Genomic DNA, 19,455 nt, shown 5'->3' with positions numbered 1-19,455 from the left:
ATATATATATATATATATATATATATAAATATATGAAAAATTGATGTGGGTATTCAAATGAAAGGTCTTGATGAGTGTAAAATCAGGATGAGCTTATATCTTTAAAAATGTCAATAGTTCGTAAGATACAAGGTCATTTCTTAATTATGCTTATTCTTTTAATAATATAGACTATTATAATAATCGTGAAATGTTTTCACCTGAAACTGTAAATACTTACAAATTATTTTATAAATATACTTGGATGTCATTTAATATTTGCGATACGAATATTGACCTCAACAAAAAGATAAACAAAAGATAAAAATAATATGTTGTGCATTAAAATTTTTTGTGATAAGCATAACGACATTTTGTTATTATATATTTCACCCGTAGAATTTAATCTAAATGGCTATCTCGCATGACCACGGATCAATCAGATAAACGAGCTGAAGATTACACCACGTGTAACACTTAGACCTGGACAAAAGAACCTAAATGACATTGAACATTACAAACCAAGGCTAGAAAAATAAATAAATAAATAAGATATTTTATAAAAAAAAAAATTATAACTTAAAGTACGGAAATAAAGACACACAGATTGAAGAATTGCTGAGTTTAGATTATAATAAAAACGTTGGAGGAGTGTCTAAATAGACGATTATATGTAATGGGTGTCGCGTGGGCTTTGATAGGGCGCGCGTGGTCGTTTACAAAAAGGGATATATACAATAATCATTTCATCCGGGGCTGAATATATAGCATCTGATTATACATGATAACAATGATAGTGTAAGAAAAAAAAAAACAAGAAGAATAATTTAATCTGTTCTGTGATAATTTGAAGAGTAAAGAAGATATACTGACTGTCAAAAAATTTATTATGAGATTAATTCTTGACACATCACCGGCAATTGTGTGTCCTTTATAGTCTTCTTTTCGTTTTTGACCGTCTTACACCTGTGTTGGTACAAAAAAAAAATATTGAAGAGTGTATAAAGCATCGGCGTAATTCGATCACTGAAATACAAGAAGAGTCGTGTGTGTTTGATGCTTTTATGCAGGTTTGCTTATTCTTGTCTATTCAACTGTAAGCCCTGCAACATTCATTCTAAAATTGAATTAGCTTTCTCAAATCACACACTCAATATGCTTAAGAACGCACTTTGTATTGACACTGCAATACAGTAGAACTTTCATGTTTACATACCTAACATACCAGGTAAATTTATACGAGATATTAAAATTAAATAAATACACTAGTACTATATAAGAATATAAAATTATTTTTGAGCTATCTGAAATTTTTTTCACCACAGATATCACTGAGTATAATCTGGGATGATATCCAGTGTCATTTTGTTCTTTCCGTGTACGAAATAAATTGAAAAAAGTATCAAAAGTCGACGAATAATAGCTTAAATTGAAGATAATCATGTGAACTTAAAATCATAATTCAAAAAATAACAGCCCAAAATTTTTTATTATTAAAATTATTATCATTTTTATCATTGTGCAAAGACTACTTTTAAGCTACATATTTGTGAAGATATAACAATAACAATAATAACGGTACAAATAAAGAGTGTTGACTTAACAGATTAATTTATGTTTCTTTGAAGCCAATTAAGCGATGCACAAACAATTATCACGTCTGAAGTTGAATCGTGCTTGCAAGGGATCTTTTCATTCAATCGAATCTTTCACATAGTCTTCAGCAGAGAATAAGCTAGCTCAAGTTGTGTTTTTCCTACGAATGACTCATGGATTCTGTTGAAATGCGATGGCGGTTGTGAATCTCGACTGTTGATTCTTGATGATGAAGACTATTGGTAGAAGTAAAATAGAAAAAAAATAAACTAATAGATAAAAAGCTACATCAATCGCTATTTACTTGAGATGTCATGTTCCCACGGAAAGCGGGAGAGCAAATTCAAATATATCTATATCTATACATGTGTAAGTATATATTTTTATAAAGAATATATATATATATATATATAAGAGATTGCGGGATGCTGGTGACTTTCACAAGAGCAAGAGTATCCTAGCGTGTATGTCTGCATTATGCATGACGCGAAACAGAGTTCAGGAGCCTCTTGATCGTCTCTTGGTGGTCGCGTCAAACGGTACGAGGTCCGTCGCGGTTTAGAGAGAGGCCAGTAATACTCAGAAAGATAAAGATGATAAAGGAAGAGATATGTTAAATATAAAAAGATATAATATGAGGAGGAAGACCAAACATCTTGACATAGTTGCTCGTACACGGATGCGAGAACACGCTCGTCCATCCTCTCCCTTATTATTCACATTTTACTCTTATTCACTTCGACATCGTGGATTTTAAAATAATTCATTTTTATAAATTTACCAGATATAATAAGCTCTTTTTCATCCCGACCGCTTAATTGATACCACCGCCGTTATTATTGCCAGTCGCTAAATAAAAGCCGTACAATAAAATCAATCAACCGTTAAATCAGACGCAGTTTTTTTTTTTTTTTTTTTTTCCGACAACCGTTTAACACTTTTACAAAAAATTGACAATAACAAGTGTCAAACAAACAACCTCCGTTACTTAAACTTTAATAATATATCTTCTTTTTTTTTTTTTTATCACTCAATTATTGTCAATTTTATCGTCGGACAACAATTTATTGCATTTCTCAGTCCCGAAAGTCTAAAAATTCTTTTATCTAGACATTTATCAAGTCAACCAATAAATCTGCTAAATCTACTCGATCTTCTCATTGTGATAAAACATCCCCTCATTTTTGTTCCATACTTAATCCCCCGGGTAATTTTTACCCACCAGTGAGAGAGAGAATTGGCTTTTAAAATCCTTATCGTCCTGATGATATTATAAGCTTACTATACCGAGTTCCCTTAACTTGGAATCACATTCCCGGAAGCCAAAACATTATTCTCAGAATCTAGATAAATAATTTTTTTTATCAATAACTCACAAAATATAAAAAACAAATTTTTTAGCAATTAAATTATAATTAAAAAAAATTTAATTAAGAAATTTCATGTGTAAAAATTGATAAAATTTATCAGTGACAATTTTTCGAAGCTATTTTTTTATTGTAATTGATTTGTTATAAAAATTTTTAAATATTTCTGATCTTAAAATATTTTGAGCGTTTTATAAATTTTTGATTAATACATAAAAAATTAAAAATTATTTTTTTTTAAGTTTTAATTTATAAGTAAATAAAAATTTCATAAAATTATAACAAATATTCTAAGAGAAATTTCACTTGTACATAAAAATTACATTTTTTTTTAAATTATAAACTATTGAAGTATTTTTAAATAGTTAGCTGTTTTATATTTTAAATCTAAAATTATCTTCAATTAAATAAAATTATAAAGAACATTTGACAAAATTTATTTTTATGCAAATAATATTTTGCACATGAGCAAATCAAAATAATAATTAAATTTAAAGTCTAGATCTAAAAATGCAATTCTATAAAGCACCCAGCGGAGCGGGCGAGTAACAGCCTAGTATTTATAATAAAAAACTTAGATTTTTTCAAGGTGTTAAATGCTTGAGCGTTCGATTATCCTCCTTCCGTTTAGTCGTATAATAAAAGAACCTTTGCAGGTGATGAAGTGCAAAAAGTCTCTTTTATATATCCACGATCCATCTATGCCTTTATGTATATACATATAAAGGGTTGGTTTTTTTGCTCAGCGAAAATTTACTCACCACCACTATAATAAATGTGTACATAGTATTTATATATTTTTTTATACAAGGTAACATGCGATATTAACTATGCTTGTACTTATACAATTACTTGAGCATACTATTATACAGTTAAATATATATTAATATACGTACGTATATATAGATATATATATATATATATATATAAAGTTTGTTTAATAGTTTGCAGCGAAGATTGAGCAGCTGTTTCCATTTTCATACCTTCCATACCAGTTCTCTTTTTGCCATCACACATACACCCGTAAATATTGTGAATATGAACTTACAGGAGAGAATACTTGGGTTTTAAACAGCATCCTCTTCTTCTACACGATTCTACATAGGCTATTATATTCTCTCTTCTTTAGTCCATTCTCAGAGATCAGATACTCACGAGTCTGAGTGAAACTCTGCTTGGAATCAACTCCACTCTGTATCTGGAAGTTCTATTCCTCTGGCACTTTGGCCTCTGGCTTTAGCTTCAGTTTCGTCGCGACCATCGACGAGGCCGCATCGCAGCCTAGCGTGGCTAGGTTTACTTTTTAAATTACCCACGTGTTTTTAAATAAACAAAAATAAACAAACAATTTAAATAAATAAATAAATAAATAAACTTCTTACCAATTTTTACTAAAAAAAAAAAAAAAAAAATTTATCATTTCTTCTTCGCTCCGATTTTTATTTTTATTCATCTGGTGTGTTATTAATTAAGTACAGTAAACCCATAAAAAAAAAAATTATTTATACAGTTAATAAAAAAAAAAAAAAAAGCGGCCAAGTTTTTTTTTAGTAAATTAGTTGAGTGTAAAGTGTCAATTTTGAAGTTCCCACATCAATTCACAGAGATAAAAGCAACTAACGAAAAAAAAGTTGTCCCTGAGCGCGCATTTGTGGGTGAGTGTCTGTTCGCATGTTTTTTTATTTATTTATTTATTTTTTTTTTTTTATCATGTTTTTACAATATTAAAATGTCAGCGCGAGATTAGACGCACGAGTAGTATGTGTATGGTTTAGTATAGAGCAAGAGGGAGGAGGAATAGAAGGTGGTGAGAATAAAATCAACCACGAAAAAATAAAGACGAGAAAGATAAATAAATTTTGATGAAATAAAATATTCATAGACGGTGATGATATTATTCATAAGAAAATATATCGCTCCAATAAATTTTGGATTAATTTATTATCATATATCACTAAAATACTTGGATATTATTTTATTTTGGTAATAGCTGATTTTACGATAAGTAAAATTGGGTCATTCAAACCGCTCGCATGCAAACTCAATTGGCCATGAAATGGAAATCCAGCATACAAATGTATATATGTGTAAAATAATATATAACTATATGTTACCTATGGTTAGATATACATAAATGTATTATATATGTACTCCACATTGTTTACATATGCCCGCATTTATTCAAATTAATCTTTAGACGGTAGTTTTGCCATCACAACACGTCAGTTAGTTCTCCCGTAAATCCTGACGGGTTGAGGATTTTTTTTTTTTATAACATTTTAGATTCAACCTGTAAATATATTAATATTAATATTTATACACGTAATTTTTATTTAAATATAGACGATATAAAAAAAAAAGTCTAATTCCATATTTAATAATATTTAGCAGAATTAAATAAAGTATCACAGTTGAATAACCGGGTCCGGTTTATTTTATCTTTCAAGATTTATATATAGATGATATATATAATAATAATTTAGCAGGATATGTCGCATTGATTTTTACGCTCACTCATCCAAAACGATTCACATATATATATATATATATATATATATATATATATATATATATATATATATATATATATATATATATATATATATATACATAGATATACAGATGTATAAATAAAACATTTTGTTCCCTTCACATAAGTAACATAGCGAGAGTATTTGAACAAACGTTTATATGATGGCTGCAATGCGACATTGGGCCAACGACTTTCTCACAATTGACATCTAAAAGGCCATTCATCTTTTGTATTTAATTTTTCTTTCTCATTATTATCTATACATATTCATAATATACTACCTAATAGTCCACCATAAATAATCGGTCATTTATTCGGTTTATTGTTATTTGTTATATTAATATTAAAAAGTAAATTATACGTTGTTAAAAAATTTATTTTACGTTTTCATATAACTTTTATTATATCCTCGGTAATTAAAAAAATTAAAGCCATCAACAATTTTTATTAGTTTTAATTTCCAATTAAAAAATATATAAAATAAAAATTAATTTAAGCCTCGAGTGACTTACAAAAAAAATTCTACGCAGTACTTTATAAATTAGACAGCTTAATATTTTTTTGAAAAAGTGTCAGAAAAATTATTTATTTGTAGAATTATATAAATTATTTTAATATTGGTGTGAATAAATAAGAATTTGGTAAATTGTATTGAATAAGTTTCGTAAAAGAATTGTTAAAATTTCAGTATAATTATTGTAAAACGGTTAAAAGGTCAGTCAGGTGTACAATGAATATTTCAACACAGAAAAAGAGCACTTGAAAAATTAGTTTTGTGGATAATAGAACCTGAGTTTAAAATTTGAGTCTCAATTCGAATTCCTACCTGTAGAAAAGAAAAGAACTGTAGAATAGAGTTATAAATGATGTTCAAACTAGATTTGATTTTGACTAGTGATATTTAAAAGGTAAAATAAATTTTTTGGCTTGAGTTTGAAGATAAAACTATTGAAAAATTACTATTTTTAATATTAATACATCAAAAAGTACTTCTCTTTTTTTGAAGAAAAATTTTTCCAGTCTCAAAGCTTTAGTTTTTATTTTTTTAATTACAAAATTAAGTAATTCATTATTAAAAAATTTTTTTTAAACTCTAAAAATTAATAAAATAGATGAGAAAGAATTTGAATATCAAAAAGATAAGAAATTGTTACGGATACACTTGTGATGTTGATAATTAATTCACTTTTATCTGTAAAAGTTAAAAATTTATAAAGTAAAGTTATTTTATTGCAACATTAAAGTTTTTAATTATTTACACAATAATAGCGGCACAAAAAATGAAAACTAATTGTTGTTATTGTCATTTTGTTATTATCATTATTATTACTAGAGCAATAGTACACGGGTATTAGATATTACGTTTAGTGACATGTAAAATCATTATTTAAGGCAAGATATGACGTGTTATCTCTGGTATACTGGAATGTACGCTGAAACATGACCTGAATGATCGAAACAATAGCTCGGTTGTTATTATTCCGTTTAATGTTTGGCACGTTTACGTGTATCGCCGCTATTAACTGCTACATAACATTAAATCATTTGTCGTTATGCTCATTCGTCTATAACAATTGTTATTTATAAATCTCGACATTGCTATTATATTTTATACATATCTACTTACCGGTAGACCTTTAATGCCTACTCATATTAATAGTATGTGAGATTAATCGTACGCATAAGGTATTTAAAAGTTAACTGATACGATTGGATGATTTATTGGGACTTAGATTGGGTAAAAATTTTATCGAGAAGAAAAGTTTGCTTAGTATTATAAGTAGAAAGGTTTTAACCATTAATTCAAATTATCGTACATTGTCAATATATCTAATCTGGATTATTAATGTGGTTTATATGGATAAAAAATTTTACGCGTATGAGAAATAAAGTAATTTGGAGTGTGAGTAATATTTATGCTTACACTTGAATATTTTTGCGAAATGAAAGTGTATAATAAAAATAGCAACGTTCTCAACAATAAATATTATAAATAATTTTTATTAAATTGAAATTATTTGTAGTTAATTAAATTGTTTTTTTTTTTAATGATGAAAAAAACTAAATTTTAATTAAAAGTTTTAAAAAATTGGGGTAAAATAAATAAAGTTATAATTCATGACTAAAGCCAGGAAGTTTTTGGTATTTAATTATCATAAAAATATATAAAAAGTGTGAATTGTTTACCAGATAATTGAATTTTTTGTGTAGAAAAAAAATCTGGTATTTTAACGTACATCTAATCGTTTCGTTGTAATTGTGGCTTGAAGAACAAAGTACTCAGGAAGGATTATTTTTCTTTCTGCTGGAAGTAATGGGATGAAAAATTTTTTACTTACACAGAAAAAAAAATTAACTTGAATAAAAATAAAAATTCTTGAACCAGGAAAATAATTTTTAAGGGTTTAATTGTTTTGAATCAAGACGAAAAATTTTTGAATCAAGTGAAATTTATTTAAATCAAGAAAAATTTATTCAAGAATTTTTCTCTTGATTCAAATTAATTTTTTTTCAGTGTATTTATACTGTTTTTACGGCATTAAATTCATACAGCAGGAAGATAATATTTCTCATAAAAATTTAGTATGTAAATTAATGATTGAAAGAAGCCTTGCTCTATGACCAATAATAAATGGCGCGTATCGTGTTGATGAAGGCCTTGATACTTTGGAACATCATCAAATTGCAATTTGGTAAAAACGAGTGCAGAGAACGAGGCACGTGGAATGTTATGCTGCGGCACCAGTATCACTGTACTGAAGATACTTTTGTACAATACATATATACACATATATATTATATATATAATGGTTGTCTCCTTCTACATGTCGGTCTAAATCCATCGGTCTGTCTTGTTCGCTCTAAAGCTTTTTCTTCTATACCCACTTTGGTCTTTCACTCTCATTTTTTTTCTCTTGTCTGTCTTGCATTGGCCAACCGACGACCGGTTCGTATACCTCTTGTTCCCCGTAAGTACCTTACCTGACATCCTCGAATCGTCGAGGCAAGGAGGAAGAGCCTGTGCTGGGTAGATACTACACCGTCAGCAGACCGCCGAGGACGTCCCTTCAATGCCATTTTCAGCAATCCGATTTACAATATTTTTTTAGTCGACTCATTTTACGATATACATACTGTATTTAATACCCGGCACTACGTTCACCTCGACAGTTATTGTATAAATCCTTTTGTGTTTAATTTTTAAGAGCACTGGACTTTGGTGTCGTCCTCATCCTTAAGTTCACCACCATCAGGTTCTTTTAAATTCAAGTGTGATTTTTTTTTGTTACGCTCAGTTATTTTTTCTATTCAAAACGACTTTCGATCCTTTTAGTTTTTAAAAATGCAAATTATTTTATGTAAATAATATTTTTATTTTTAGAAAAAATTCAGTAAAAAAAAAAACAGTCAATTTAAAGTAAAGTATTTTTCTTTAAATTATTTAAAGAGTAGTTTTAAAAGTTTTATAAATCTCAGCGACCTTTTTATTTTACTGGTGCCGTGTAATTTTCTCATTAAAGCGTTAAATTATTTTTAAAATATGTATATTAGTACTTAGTACTAATAAAATATGAGCACGATAATTCTCAAGTTAAATTTATTGTTTTAAACTTATTATTTTAATCATTTACATTATATTTTTATATCGTATTATTTATTTCGACACTACATAATTCTGTAGAGTAAAAATTTTACGCGTAATTTCATCAGATGCGTAGTTTTTATTATTAAAGTCTACGCTTGGCTCTAAAAATAATATTTTTCATATATGTACACTTATAAATTATTGTAATATCAATTACATTTTTTTTTTTTTTTTTTTTTTTTTTTTTTTTTTAACAAGGCAATTAAGTTAATACAAATTTTTATTGCAGGACTTTGAAGAATATGAGGTAAAAATCAATCATCATTGGTGTTGGCAGAATGCAGGTATTGCTTCAGGCAATTGAGCTGCTGCTACTCGCGGTGGTGGTTGGATCGAACGCTCGGCGTGATGAAATATTAAACGAAGATCTTTTTGGTGGTCAACGTACACGCGGTAATTTTAATATAAATTCAAATTCTAATATTAACTACAATAATCAGCAGCAGCACAATTCTCCATTTTTGCCGAATTATCAAAGGGAAAGAAAACCTAATATTGTATTAATACTCACTGACGATCAAGATGTTGAACTTGGTATGTATTTAAACTATTTATTATACCCAGTAGAAAATTGTTTACACAAAATATTTAGTTTTTTATTATTACTATAAAAGCTACTAATTTTTTTAAGCCACAGTACTGTGGTTGATATTTTTATTTTATTTTATGAGTAATTTTATTTGACTTCTGAGCGGTTTTCTATTTCTTTGGAAACTACAGACAGTATTATATGTTTTATAATACTCTTAACAATTTTATAACTTTCTGGAATGATTCACGACATTTTAAATTCTTGTTAATGTTCGAGAATTTTTTAATGTTTTCTTACTCAAAACTTAGAGTGTAGTTTTCCGACCTTTGGTAAATAAGTTAAAAAATTCAACAGTTTTTTGTCGCTTAGGGATAAAAAAAGTAGTAAAGCTGTTATATTTATTTGACCTCAAAATTCTGAGTTTTTTTTCTAATTAAATACTAAAAAAATTTTTATAAATGAAGTCAAAATTTCTTGAAAAAAATTTTTTCTTGCTTTAAAATAATTTTTATCTTTAAAATTTTTTTTTCTGTGTAATTTTTAATTATAAACTTTTGAACTTTTTTTATGATTTTAAAAAAATTTTCTGAATTTTCTGAGAAATTTTAAAACCGCTCGGAATGTAATATAATTTTTAACAATACTTAATAAATATAAAACTTAAAATTCCCATCCACAATAATTCTGCAAAATAAAATGATTATTATTAATGATTGTATTTAAATAGGGTCGCTTAATTTTATGCCGAATACCTTAAGAAGAATTCGAGATGAAGGCGCAGAGTTACGGCATGCATATGTTACAACACCCATGTGTTGTCCAAGTAGAAGTTCTCTTTTAACAGGCCGTTATGTTCATAATCACCAAGTCTTTACTAATAATGACAATTGCAGCAGCCCACAGTGGCAGCGAGATCACGAACCACATACTTTTGCTACCTACTTGAGCAACGCGGGATACCGTACAGGTTTGTAGTAAATTAATATTATATATCACCCTAATTAATTCAAAGTACTTAATTAAAAGAGTTACAATTGTTATTATTACTAAATGGGGTTGCTTCTTAGTATTGGGGTGGAGTAAATTTTTTCGGGCGTTTATGTTAAACCCAAAAACAAAATTAATTACTTAAACGTTAATTAAATAGTCTAATTAATATCGCGTGACGTTTTGTACTGGCGCCAAAGTAAAAGTGTCAAAAGTCTCGTCTCGAGTGGTTAAAGTGAGACAAATTAACAAAGAACGACGAGAACGAGGAGACGAATGACGACGACAACAACGGGCGAGTGTGTTGGGTGAAATTGGCCGTAGGGTAAGCAACAAAATGAAGAAAAAAAAAAAAAGACGTGATAAAAATCTACAGCACACTCTACTCTACTCTACTCTACTCGAAGCAGAGCTCAAGGAAGAATAAAACTCGACACAAGTGAGAAGGAGAGAAAGCAGTATATGACCCGGGTTTGTAACTCTCGTTATATTATCCCAACTGAGAGTCAGAGTCAGCTACATAAAGTCTCGTTATATATATTATTACAGGTTACATCCATGTAGATATTCATATAGCTATATATTTCGTGGCCTTTGTTGGCCTTCATCGCCATGGTCCATTCAAATTGAAAAGTGTCTAAGGGATATCACCTCAAGAATTGAATAAATAAATAAAAAAAATAAAAAAATTTGGTAACGACAATTCTCTTTTTGTAAATCTGTTCCAGGCTACTTTGGTAAATATCTGAACAAGTATAATGGCTCGTATATTCCCCCGGGTTGGCGTGAATGGGGTGGCCTTATAATGAACTCACGGTACTACAACTACAGCGTCAATATGAACGGAAAGAAGATAAAGCACGGTTTTGAGTACAGCAAGGACTATTATCCAGATTTGATAGCAAATGACAGCGTCGCATTTTTACGTCAGAGCAAGCACAATTTTGCACGAAAGCCCGTTATGCTTGTGGCAAGCTTTCCAGCACCTCATGGACCCGAAGACTCGGCGCCTCAATTTTCCCAACTCTTCTTCAATGTCACAACCCATCAGTGAGTTGTGAATTACTTTTCATATCTTTTTTTTTTTTTTTCTTTCTAAGTATGTATTAATACTGCTCTGAATATTTTTCTCCCTACCGCTACCAATACTCGCATAATAATCGTTGCTTTTATTGTACCATGCGTGTTAATGTAGAGCTTTGTTTCTGGGGTGTGATGTGCGTCAAGCCCGAGTGAGAATGTAAGCCATGGTACGGTGAAGTAGACAAAGAGCTTTGTGGTGAAGCTAGACAGACTGTCCAATGTCTAGATAAAGTGCCCTCATAAAAAAGTTCCTGAAAAAAATCAAAATAAATGATAAAACTACTCGGGAAATGTTGAGCTTATTTAATGTCGGTGTTTTGTGCTCTGAAAAATAAACTTTTCATTATTCCGCACTCATTATATTATTTTAATACTCATCATAATTTATTCCAGCACTCCAGCTTATGATTATGCTCCAAATCTAGACAAGCAGTGGATTTTGCAGGTAACCCAGAAGATGCAGCCGATTCATAAACAATTCACAGATTTACTGATGACTAAGAGGCTGCAAACACTTCAGAGTGTCGACGCCGCTGTTGAGAGGGTTGGCTTTTTTTTTCTATTATAAATCTGCGGGCTATAAATCATTTATATGATTAGAAACTAAGTAACTCAATGACCTTTTGACTTACAGATTTACCAAGAGCTCAAGGATCTCGGAGAACTCGACAACACGTATATTATTTATACATCCGACCACGGCTATCATTTGGGTCAGTTCGGGCTTATTAAAGGAAAAAGTTTTCCATTTGAATTTGACGTACGGGTGCCGTGTCTCATTCGTGGTCCTGGAATTGCACCTGGATCTGTGTAAGTTTGGTTTAAAGAAAAAAAAAAAATAATAATATATGTTGCGTAATATTTAAGTGAAAAGACATAGTCCCTACAAATTACGCAGAATGTTTGAGGAACAGCAGCTCAGAGCAAAATAATATTTCCTGTTTTACGAGAGAGAGATACGTCAACTTTAATATAGCGTAGTTTCCGCACTGAGTTTGGCAGCTAAATTTAGCCAAATTAATTTACCAGCTGCTTTCTCGTTTGTAGGTTGTAGACAGAGAGAAAGAGAAAAGAACGGGCTCGTGCTACTCGTCGAAAATCAACGAGCCAGTTTATTCATTATCCCTCTTACTTTTATCATTCATTTTATATATCTCTGTTCTATTCTATTCTATTCTATTCTATTTTATTTTGAGGTATAGACAACTCTCCAGTATTTTTCTCTCTCTTTACCCTCGAAAATCCCATTTCAGTGTTTCAAAAAGTTTTACTTGTACTTCTCGCTATTCGTACTAATTGGTACAATCCAAAACTTCTAACTATCTAGTTTTACGGTATTATTTTATTCAAAAACTTTATTCTTATTTTTTATTTTATCATTTTTTCTTTTAAACTCGTTTGTTATTTTTTAATTGGTTGTACAAGTATTGTAAAAAAAAAAATCAACAGTTTGTAAAGATTTAAAAAAATTGCTTAACTACGAAGATAAACATTCATTTAGAGTAAAAAATAAAAAAATAGAATTGTTAACAACTGAGAAAACCTTTTTCAAATGATTCAAAGTTCATCTTTCGGTTCTTTTTATATATATAAAGAATCCGTATACAAAATTTAATCCACGGTAACATTTCCTGAATTGAACGTAAAAAAGATTAAAAAAAAAATATATATATATATATATATCTTGAATAAAATAAATATAAAAAATAAATGAATTTTGGCAGACGAATTTTATACTGCGCTTTAAATCGGCTTTCTGAATATCCTTCTTCTACGTCTACTTTTAATACTACCGCTTCTCGACTAGCACTCTCTCATTTATCTTTCCTTGCTGGCAGAGTGCCGACGCAAAGCCTTAAACGTTATCTAGACAGAGTTGAGACGATTATAAAAAATAAAATTAAAAAATAAATATATATATAAATTTATATCATTTTGTCCAACTATATAAGATTTCCTCAAGCGAAATTATCCGCGCATTAACTTTTTATATTAAAAAAAAAAAAAATTTTGATCCTCACCTTTTAAGAAAGCGCCGGTTCGCCCAAAAATAAAGAAAACTAAACTAATAAAATAAAATGGATAAGTATTTAATTAATAGAGATAAAATTTAATGACATTTCAGAGTCGACGAAATAGTTTTGAATATCGATATGGCGCCAACTTTTTTGGACATCGCTGGAGTGGATACGCCTCCTCAAATGGACGGAAGATCTTTTAAAAAGCTTTTCCTGACGTAATTATCCTTAATATTTTATTTAAAAACTAATTATTTATTTAATATAATGAGTTTGATTAAATAATGAATTTTGTTAAATTGCACTGTACTTTCTTAAATATTGACGTTTTTAAAAATATAAGCTCATCCCGATATTATACTCATCAAGAGCTTTCATTTGAGTACCCACATGCATTTTGATATATTTTTCATATATTCATATATATAATATATATAAATATATGAAAAATTGATGTGGGTACTCAAATTAAAGGTCTCGATGAGTATAATGTCAGGATGAGCTTATATCTTTAAAAATGTGGATAGTTCAGAAGATACGAGGTCATTGCTTAATTATTGAGTTATAATAATATAAATGATATGATTTATTCCAGCAATAAACACGGCAGGCGAGCTAAATTCAAATGGCCAGATACATTTTTGATCGAATCATCAGGCCGTCGGGAGACTCCGGAGTCGATTGCCGAAGCAAAAGCACGTGAAGTAAGACGGCAGAATGCAACATTAGCGAAACAATTATTGGATCCAACTCCAGATGAGCTAGCTATCGATACCGATACTGAATTTGAAGGGGATCGTCTATTGGATAACGACACAGGAAGTGATCAAGATATTTCTGATGATGATGATTTAGAGGATTCAATTACCGATGAATCTAGTACGTATCTACTGTAAACGTTTTTATTGTCTTGGTACTGTTGGTATTGCTGTTGTTGTTTCAGTTGATTAAATCTTTATTGGTTCAACACATTCGTGTCGAGCAGTTGAATGTGTAATGGGATAGAGCGATAATAGAGAGTATATATATATATATATATATATATATATATATATATATATATATATATATATATATATATATATATATATATAGAGTATATAGTCAGAATTGATGGGTGATATGAGATAGGTTTAGAGTTTAGAGTTCGATTGATTGAGTGTAACAGATGCCGTTCGACGAACTCTGATGGTATACGTTTGGTTTTAGCGTTGACTCGACCTGTCACGCCAGATGTTACGAATATCTAGACGCGAGAGAATACATTATAAATGCATATATCACATCTCCATGAACTGTCTAACTACATTCACATATCATACATATATTCATTCGCAGTGCATACGTTAATTTATAAAGTAATGTAGCAAGCATGTCTATGTCTATGTATCTGTCTATGTCTCTACCAGTAAGTAAAAATAACTCAGTACTTTTGTTCCAGATGGTGATGTTAATTTAGATAATGGAGTAAATCCTTCATTGAATTTAAATTCAAAGCACGAACGTCTTACATACGAATGTTCAAAACCTGAGGCACAAACTAATTGTCTTCCTGGTCAAAAGTGGCGTTGCGAAAAGGAAGGGCATCGTTGGCGACGTCACAAATGCAAGTATACGACAACAGCATCATCAATTACCAGTGGAACGGCACACAAATCTTCTAAAAAGTGTGCTTGTTTCACACCCAATGGTGTTGTGTACACCAGACTCGAGTCTAATGACTTTCCTCGAGAAAATCGTGGTGGACTTTATGACGACGGTGAGGGATTTTTAAGCGGCGGACGTGGTAAGAGAAGTATCGTCGACTGGGAGAAAATTAAACATGATGGTAAGCTTAAATTTAAATCTACCAAGTCTGGTTATTGTGGTGAGGATCTTGAGGATGATTTACGAGACCGACGAGCTATTGATGAGGAAGACGATGAAAAGTTTATTGAAGAGCTAGAGATTCTCAGGGAAGAACTTTCGCACGAGCGAAATAAACGTGATGTAAATGAAAATACTATTAATTTTATGGGCGACAGGTTGATTGGCTATTCTAAATATCTGGTTAACAATAGCGTTAAGGAAAATGATTATAATGATGATGATAATAAGGATGAAACAGATTACAATGTCAATGATTTTGATTTTACGAGCTTAAATAAAGTTGTGAAGAAATTTATTAATGTTGATGATATTTTAAAAAGACACCGCAGAGTAAGAAGAAGTGTTACGAAGAAAGATACTATCGAGCATGTGACAAAAATAATGGAGAGCATTGAAGAGGAGCTGGATGATTTGAAAGAGAGTCAAGTACGGCAATCGAATGGGTCTGAAGTAATATCACCAAAGTGTTTGGTGCTACCAAAGGGCGGTGTTAATTGTACGACGTCTGTTTATCAAGATCCAAATGAATGGAAACAGTCGCGACGGGCTATTGAAAAACAGATAAAGGAAATGAGAATTCAGTTGGAGAGTTTGAAAGAAATACGACGTCATTTAATGGATAAGCGCCCGCATTTTATACCAGAAGACGATGATTATGCTGAAGTGGATGATTTACACCCACACGAGCATCATTATCATAATAACAGCAATAATCACCATCATAATAGCCATCATCATCATCATCATCATCATCATCATAATCATCATCACCATAGTAAGAACCATACTCGTCATCAAAAAAAACATGACAAACTACCGGTGTCAACAACGGGCTCATCAACACAAGTTTATTATTCCAGTACAACTAGTTTTAGTTCAACATCTTATACTAGCTCTACAAGTGAGGAGATTACCGACACCCCAGCACCCGAGGGACTCGATCGATCCTATGATTCAGCGACTCAAGGGAAAATTACCACGAGCGAGTTACCGAGAACAACTACAGTCCCGACAACTATCAAGGCAAAGAAAAGTTCCCGAAGGCTGAAGATAAATAAAGATAATGTTGACGTACGTACAGATGAAGATGATAAACCGCGACGTCGAAAAATTCATCATCATAAGTTAAATAAAGTTAATAATAGTATCAATAATAATACTCTCTTGACAAATAGTGTTAATGATAATAATTTAAATGTTCATTTAAATGTCTCGTCTGACAATTGGCCAATTCGTGAGGAGAAAGAATCAACTGTCGATGTGATTAAGAATAATGTTAAAGATTATACAACTACTACAAGACAATCAGTTTCTACTACTCCAATATCTACCAGAGCTTCTACTACTGCCAGTCTGATGTCAACGTCAACGACAACGACAACGACAACGACGACTACAACACCGGCTACAACAACAACAACAACAACAACAACAACAACTAAAAAACCCTTGAAAATTATTAAAAATCGCACGGGTTTGGGTCCTGCGAGGATTGATGTTACTATTTTAGAGCCTCCTGATCGCAAACACAAACAACCTGGTGGTACGTTAAATAATAATGGACGTCCTCCGCCGTTAATTAATAATCCACTGGAATCACGTTACAAATGCTACTGCGAGCCGGACAATCAGCCAAAGAAAGACGAAAAGGAGATTGCCAAAGAGGAGAGAAGAAGACTGAAGGAAGAACGGCTACGTAAAAAAGAACGTAAATTAAAGAAAAAAGCTAAACTTGAAAAGGAATGTCTTACTGAAAAAATGAATTGTTTTGAGCATGATAATGATCATTGGCGTACAGCACCACTTTGGAACGCTGGACCGTTCTGTTTTTGTATGAATGCCAATAATAATACATACTCATGTGTGCGCACTATTAATGTTACGCATAATTTTCTTTATTGCGAATTTACGACGGGTTTTGCGACCTTTTATAATTTGAGAATTGATCCCTTTGAACAATGGAATAGATTGGGTTCTTTGACGCCTGCCGAGCGGTCTTACTTACATGATCAATTAGAGCATTTAAAGGGCTGCAAAGGGACTCGTGATTGCACCGTTGGAAATGCTAAAGAAGCTATTGCTACTAATGCGGTACAGCAACAACGTTTTTTGACTAAGCGAAAATACAGCAATTCTTTTGGTAAATTTTATTTTTTTTTTAATTATTAACTTTTTTAATTTTTTAAAATATTTTATAGATTAATAATTTTTTTTATTTTACAGAAGACATGTTTATACCCTCAGCGCTGCAAATTATTCGTGAAGGTGAACTTGGAAGTAATAAAAGACGTAAAAAAGTTTCAAAGTTAGTTTTAATAATTTTTATATTGTCAATTTTGTTTGTAAAATAATGATATACAATTAATAATATTTTATTTTTTTAAATTAGTTCCTGGAATCGGCGGAGCAGAAGTTGGCAAAGTAACTGGAAGCATGCAGCTGATAAAGTGTCTCGACGACATCGACATCCGTCTTAAGTTTTATTTATTATTTATTTTAATATATTTTTGACTAATTTTTTGTAGTCATATATATAAAACTACTTTAAGTAATTTTAATTAAATCAGTAAAGGTAATTTGGATGAATCTTTATTACTATGAAGTAGAATATTAATAATATTATTAATTGATTGGTATCTAATGTGAATAATTAAATACACCCGTGATAAATATCATAGAAAAGTCCCGGTAGATTTTCCCTAGGTCCGAAAATTACACCTATGCAACGAGTTTAAGTATTTTCTATATTACGAGCTGATTAAATAATAAATATAGAGTCAAGTAGGATTATATATATTTTTAAGAAACTCTTTGATAATTTTTATTGAGTTTTTTTAATTGAAGAAATACTGGAATTTTAAAACATATTTTTATTAGGAATATTTAAAATTTTTTTACATAAATTTGTAATTAATATTTTGTTTAACGCTTTAATTTTATACAAAGATCTATTGTTTTTTTTTTTATTTATTCAGTAAATAGAAATTTTTTTTTTTAAAGATATAATCTCACTACGATAACTGATTATATCACGTTACAGATGCCATAAGGGTGTATAATAAAAATTCAATTTTTTTTCTAAGTCCAAAAAAAATTTTAACTTTGAAGAAAAAATTTTTTTGCATTTCTTCACGTTTCATACAAAATTACGTTGATTCCCAAAAAAAAATTTTTTTCTTGAAACTAAAAATTTTTTTGGACTTAGAAAAAAATTACAGAATTTTTATTATACGCCCTTATGGCATCTGCAACGTGATATATATTCGTAAAAAATTTGTATGAATATATTATTATAATTAGGGGCCTGAATGCACAACGAACTAATGGAATGCCACTAATTTAAAAATTATGCATAAATAAATAAATTATTATTTATCAATAATAAGAGTTATCTTTTATGCTAATACTGGCTACCATTGATATATTGATAATTTGCCATTTAGATGCAAAAGAAAAAAAATACAATCGTAGTCGAAGGATAATTAAAAAAAAAAAAATGAAATATTACTGCCATAAAATTTTAGATTTATTTTTTATGGTCATCGATATTATCGATATAATATAATCTAATCAGAATATCAAAAATTTTACTAAGTTTCAAGACTATATAAAATAATTTAATAATTTTTTTTTTTTTTAATTTTATCGACTTAAAATAAATTTTATTATTTTACGTAAAAAAAAAAATTTCAAACTCAATACGTCCCACCGGAAATTGTAAATAACTGTGTATAATTAATTGATTTCTGAATTCTGATAAACATACTATGAGAATAATATTTTATGTTATTAAATAATATAAAAAAAAAGAATGATTAATCAATAAAAGTGATAAATACTTTAAA

The 19,455-nt window shown here is 29.8% G+C and overlaps 1 protein-coding gene across 3 annotated transcripts; it reads left to right on the top strand.

Moving 5' to 3' along the window:
* The first annotated feature begins 69 nt into the window (after window positions 1-69).
* Window positions 70-18,186, top strand: Sulf1 (Extracellular sulfatase Sulf1). 3 transcript variants are annotated; one of them, XM_074256169.1, is made up of 12 exons: window positions 70-1,207; window positions 1,305-1,944; window positions 9,351-9,655; window positions 10,381-10,620; window positions 11,369-11,690; window positions 12,117-12,267; window positions 12,358-12,533; window positions 13,849-13,959; window positions 14,337-14,620; window positions 15,183-17,750; window positions 17,834-17,915; window positions 18,000-18,186. In XM_074256169.1, the coding sequence occupies exons 3-12, from the start codon at window positions 9,400-9,402 to the stop codon at window positions 18,085-18,087; spliced, it is 4,278 nt and encodes a 1,425-aa protein (XP_074112270.1). In that variant the 5' UTR covers window positions 70-1,207; window positions 1,305-1,944; window positions 9,351-9,399; the 3' UTR covers window positions 18,088-18,186. The 3 variants fall into 3 exon arrangements, with proteins under 3 accessions (XP_074112270.1, XP_074112269.1, XP_074112271.1); XM_074256168.1 differs by lacking the exons at window positions 70-1,207; window positions 1,305-1,944 and adding an exon at window positions 3,908-4,597; XM_074256170.1 differs by lacking the exons at window positions 70-1,207; window positions 1,305-1,944 and adding an exon at window positions 3,908-4,597 and having other exon boundaries at window positions 9,320-9,655.
* Window positions 18,187-19,455: the final 1,269 nt, after the last annotated feature.

The sequence above is a fragment of the Cotesia typhae genome, unplaced genomic scaffold (assembly GCF_013202065.1).
Source record: "Cotesia typhae breed Kobodo isofemale line unplaced genomic scaffold, CoteBio_Ctyphae scaffold_152, whole genome shotgun sequence".
Lineage (NCBI taxonomy): Eukaryota > Metazoa > Arthropoda > Insecta > Hymenoptera > Braconidae > Cotesia > Cotesia typhae.
The sequence above is the reverse complement of the archived record's forward strand: the minus strand, read 5'-3'. Positions and strand labels throughout refer to the sequence as shown.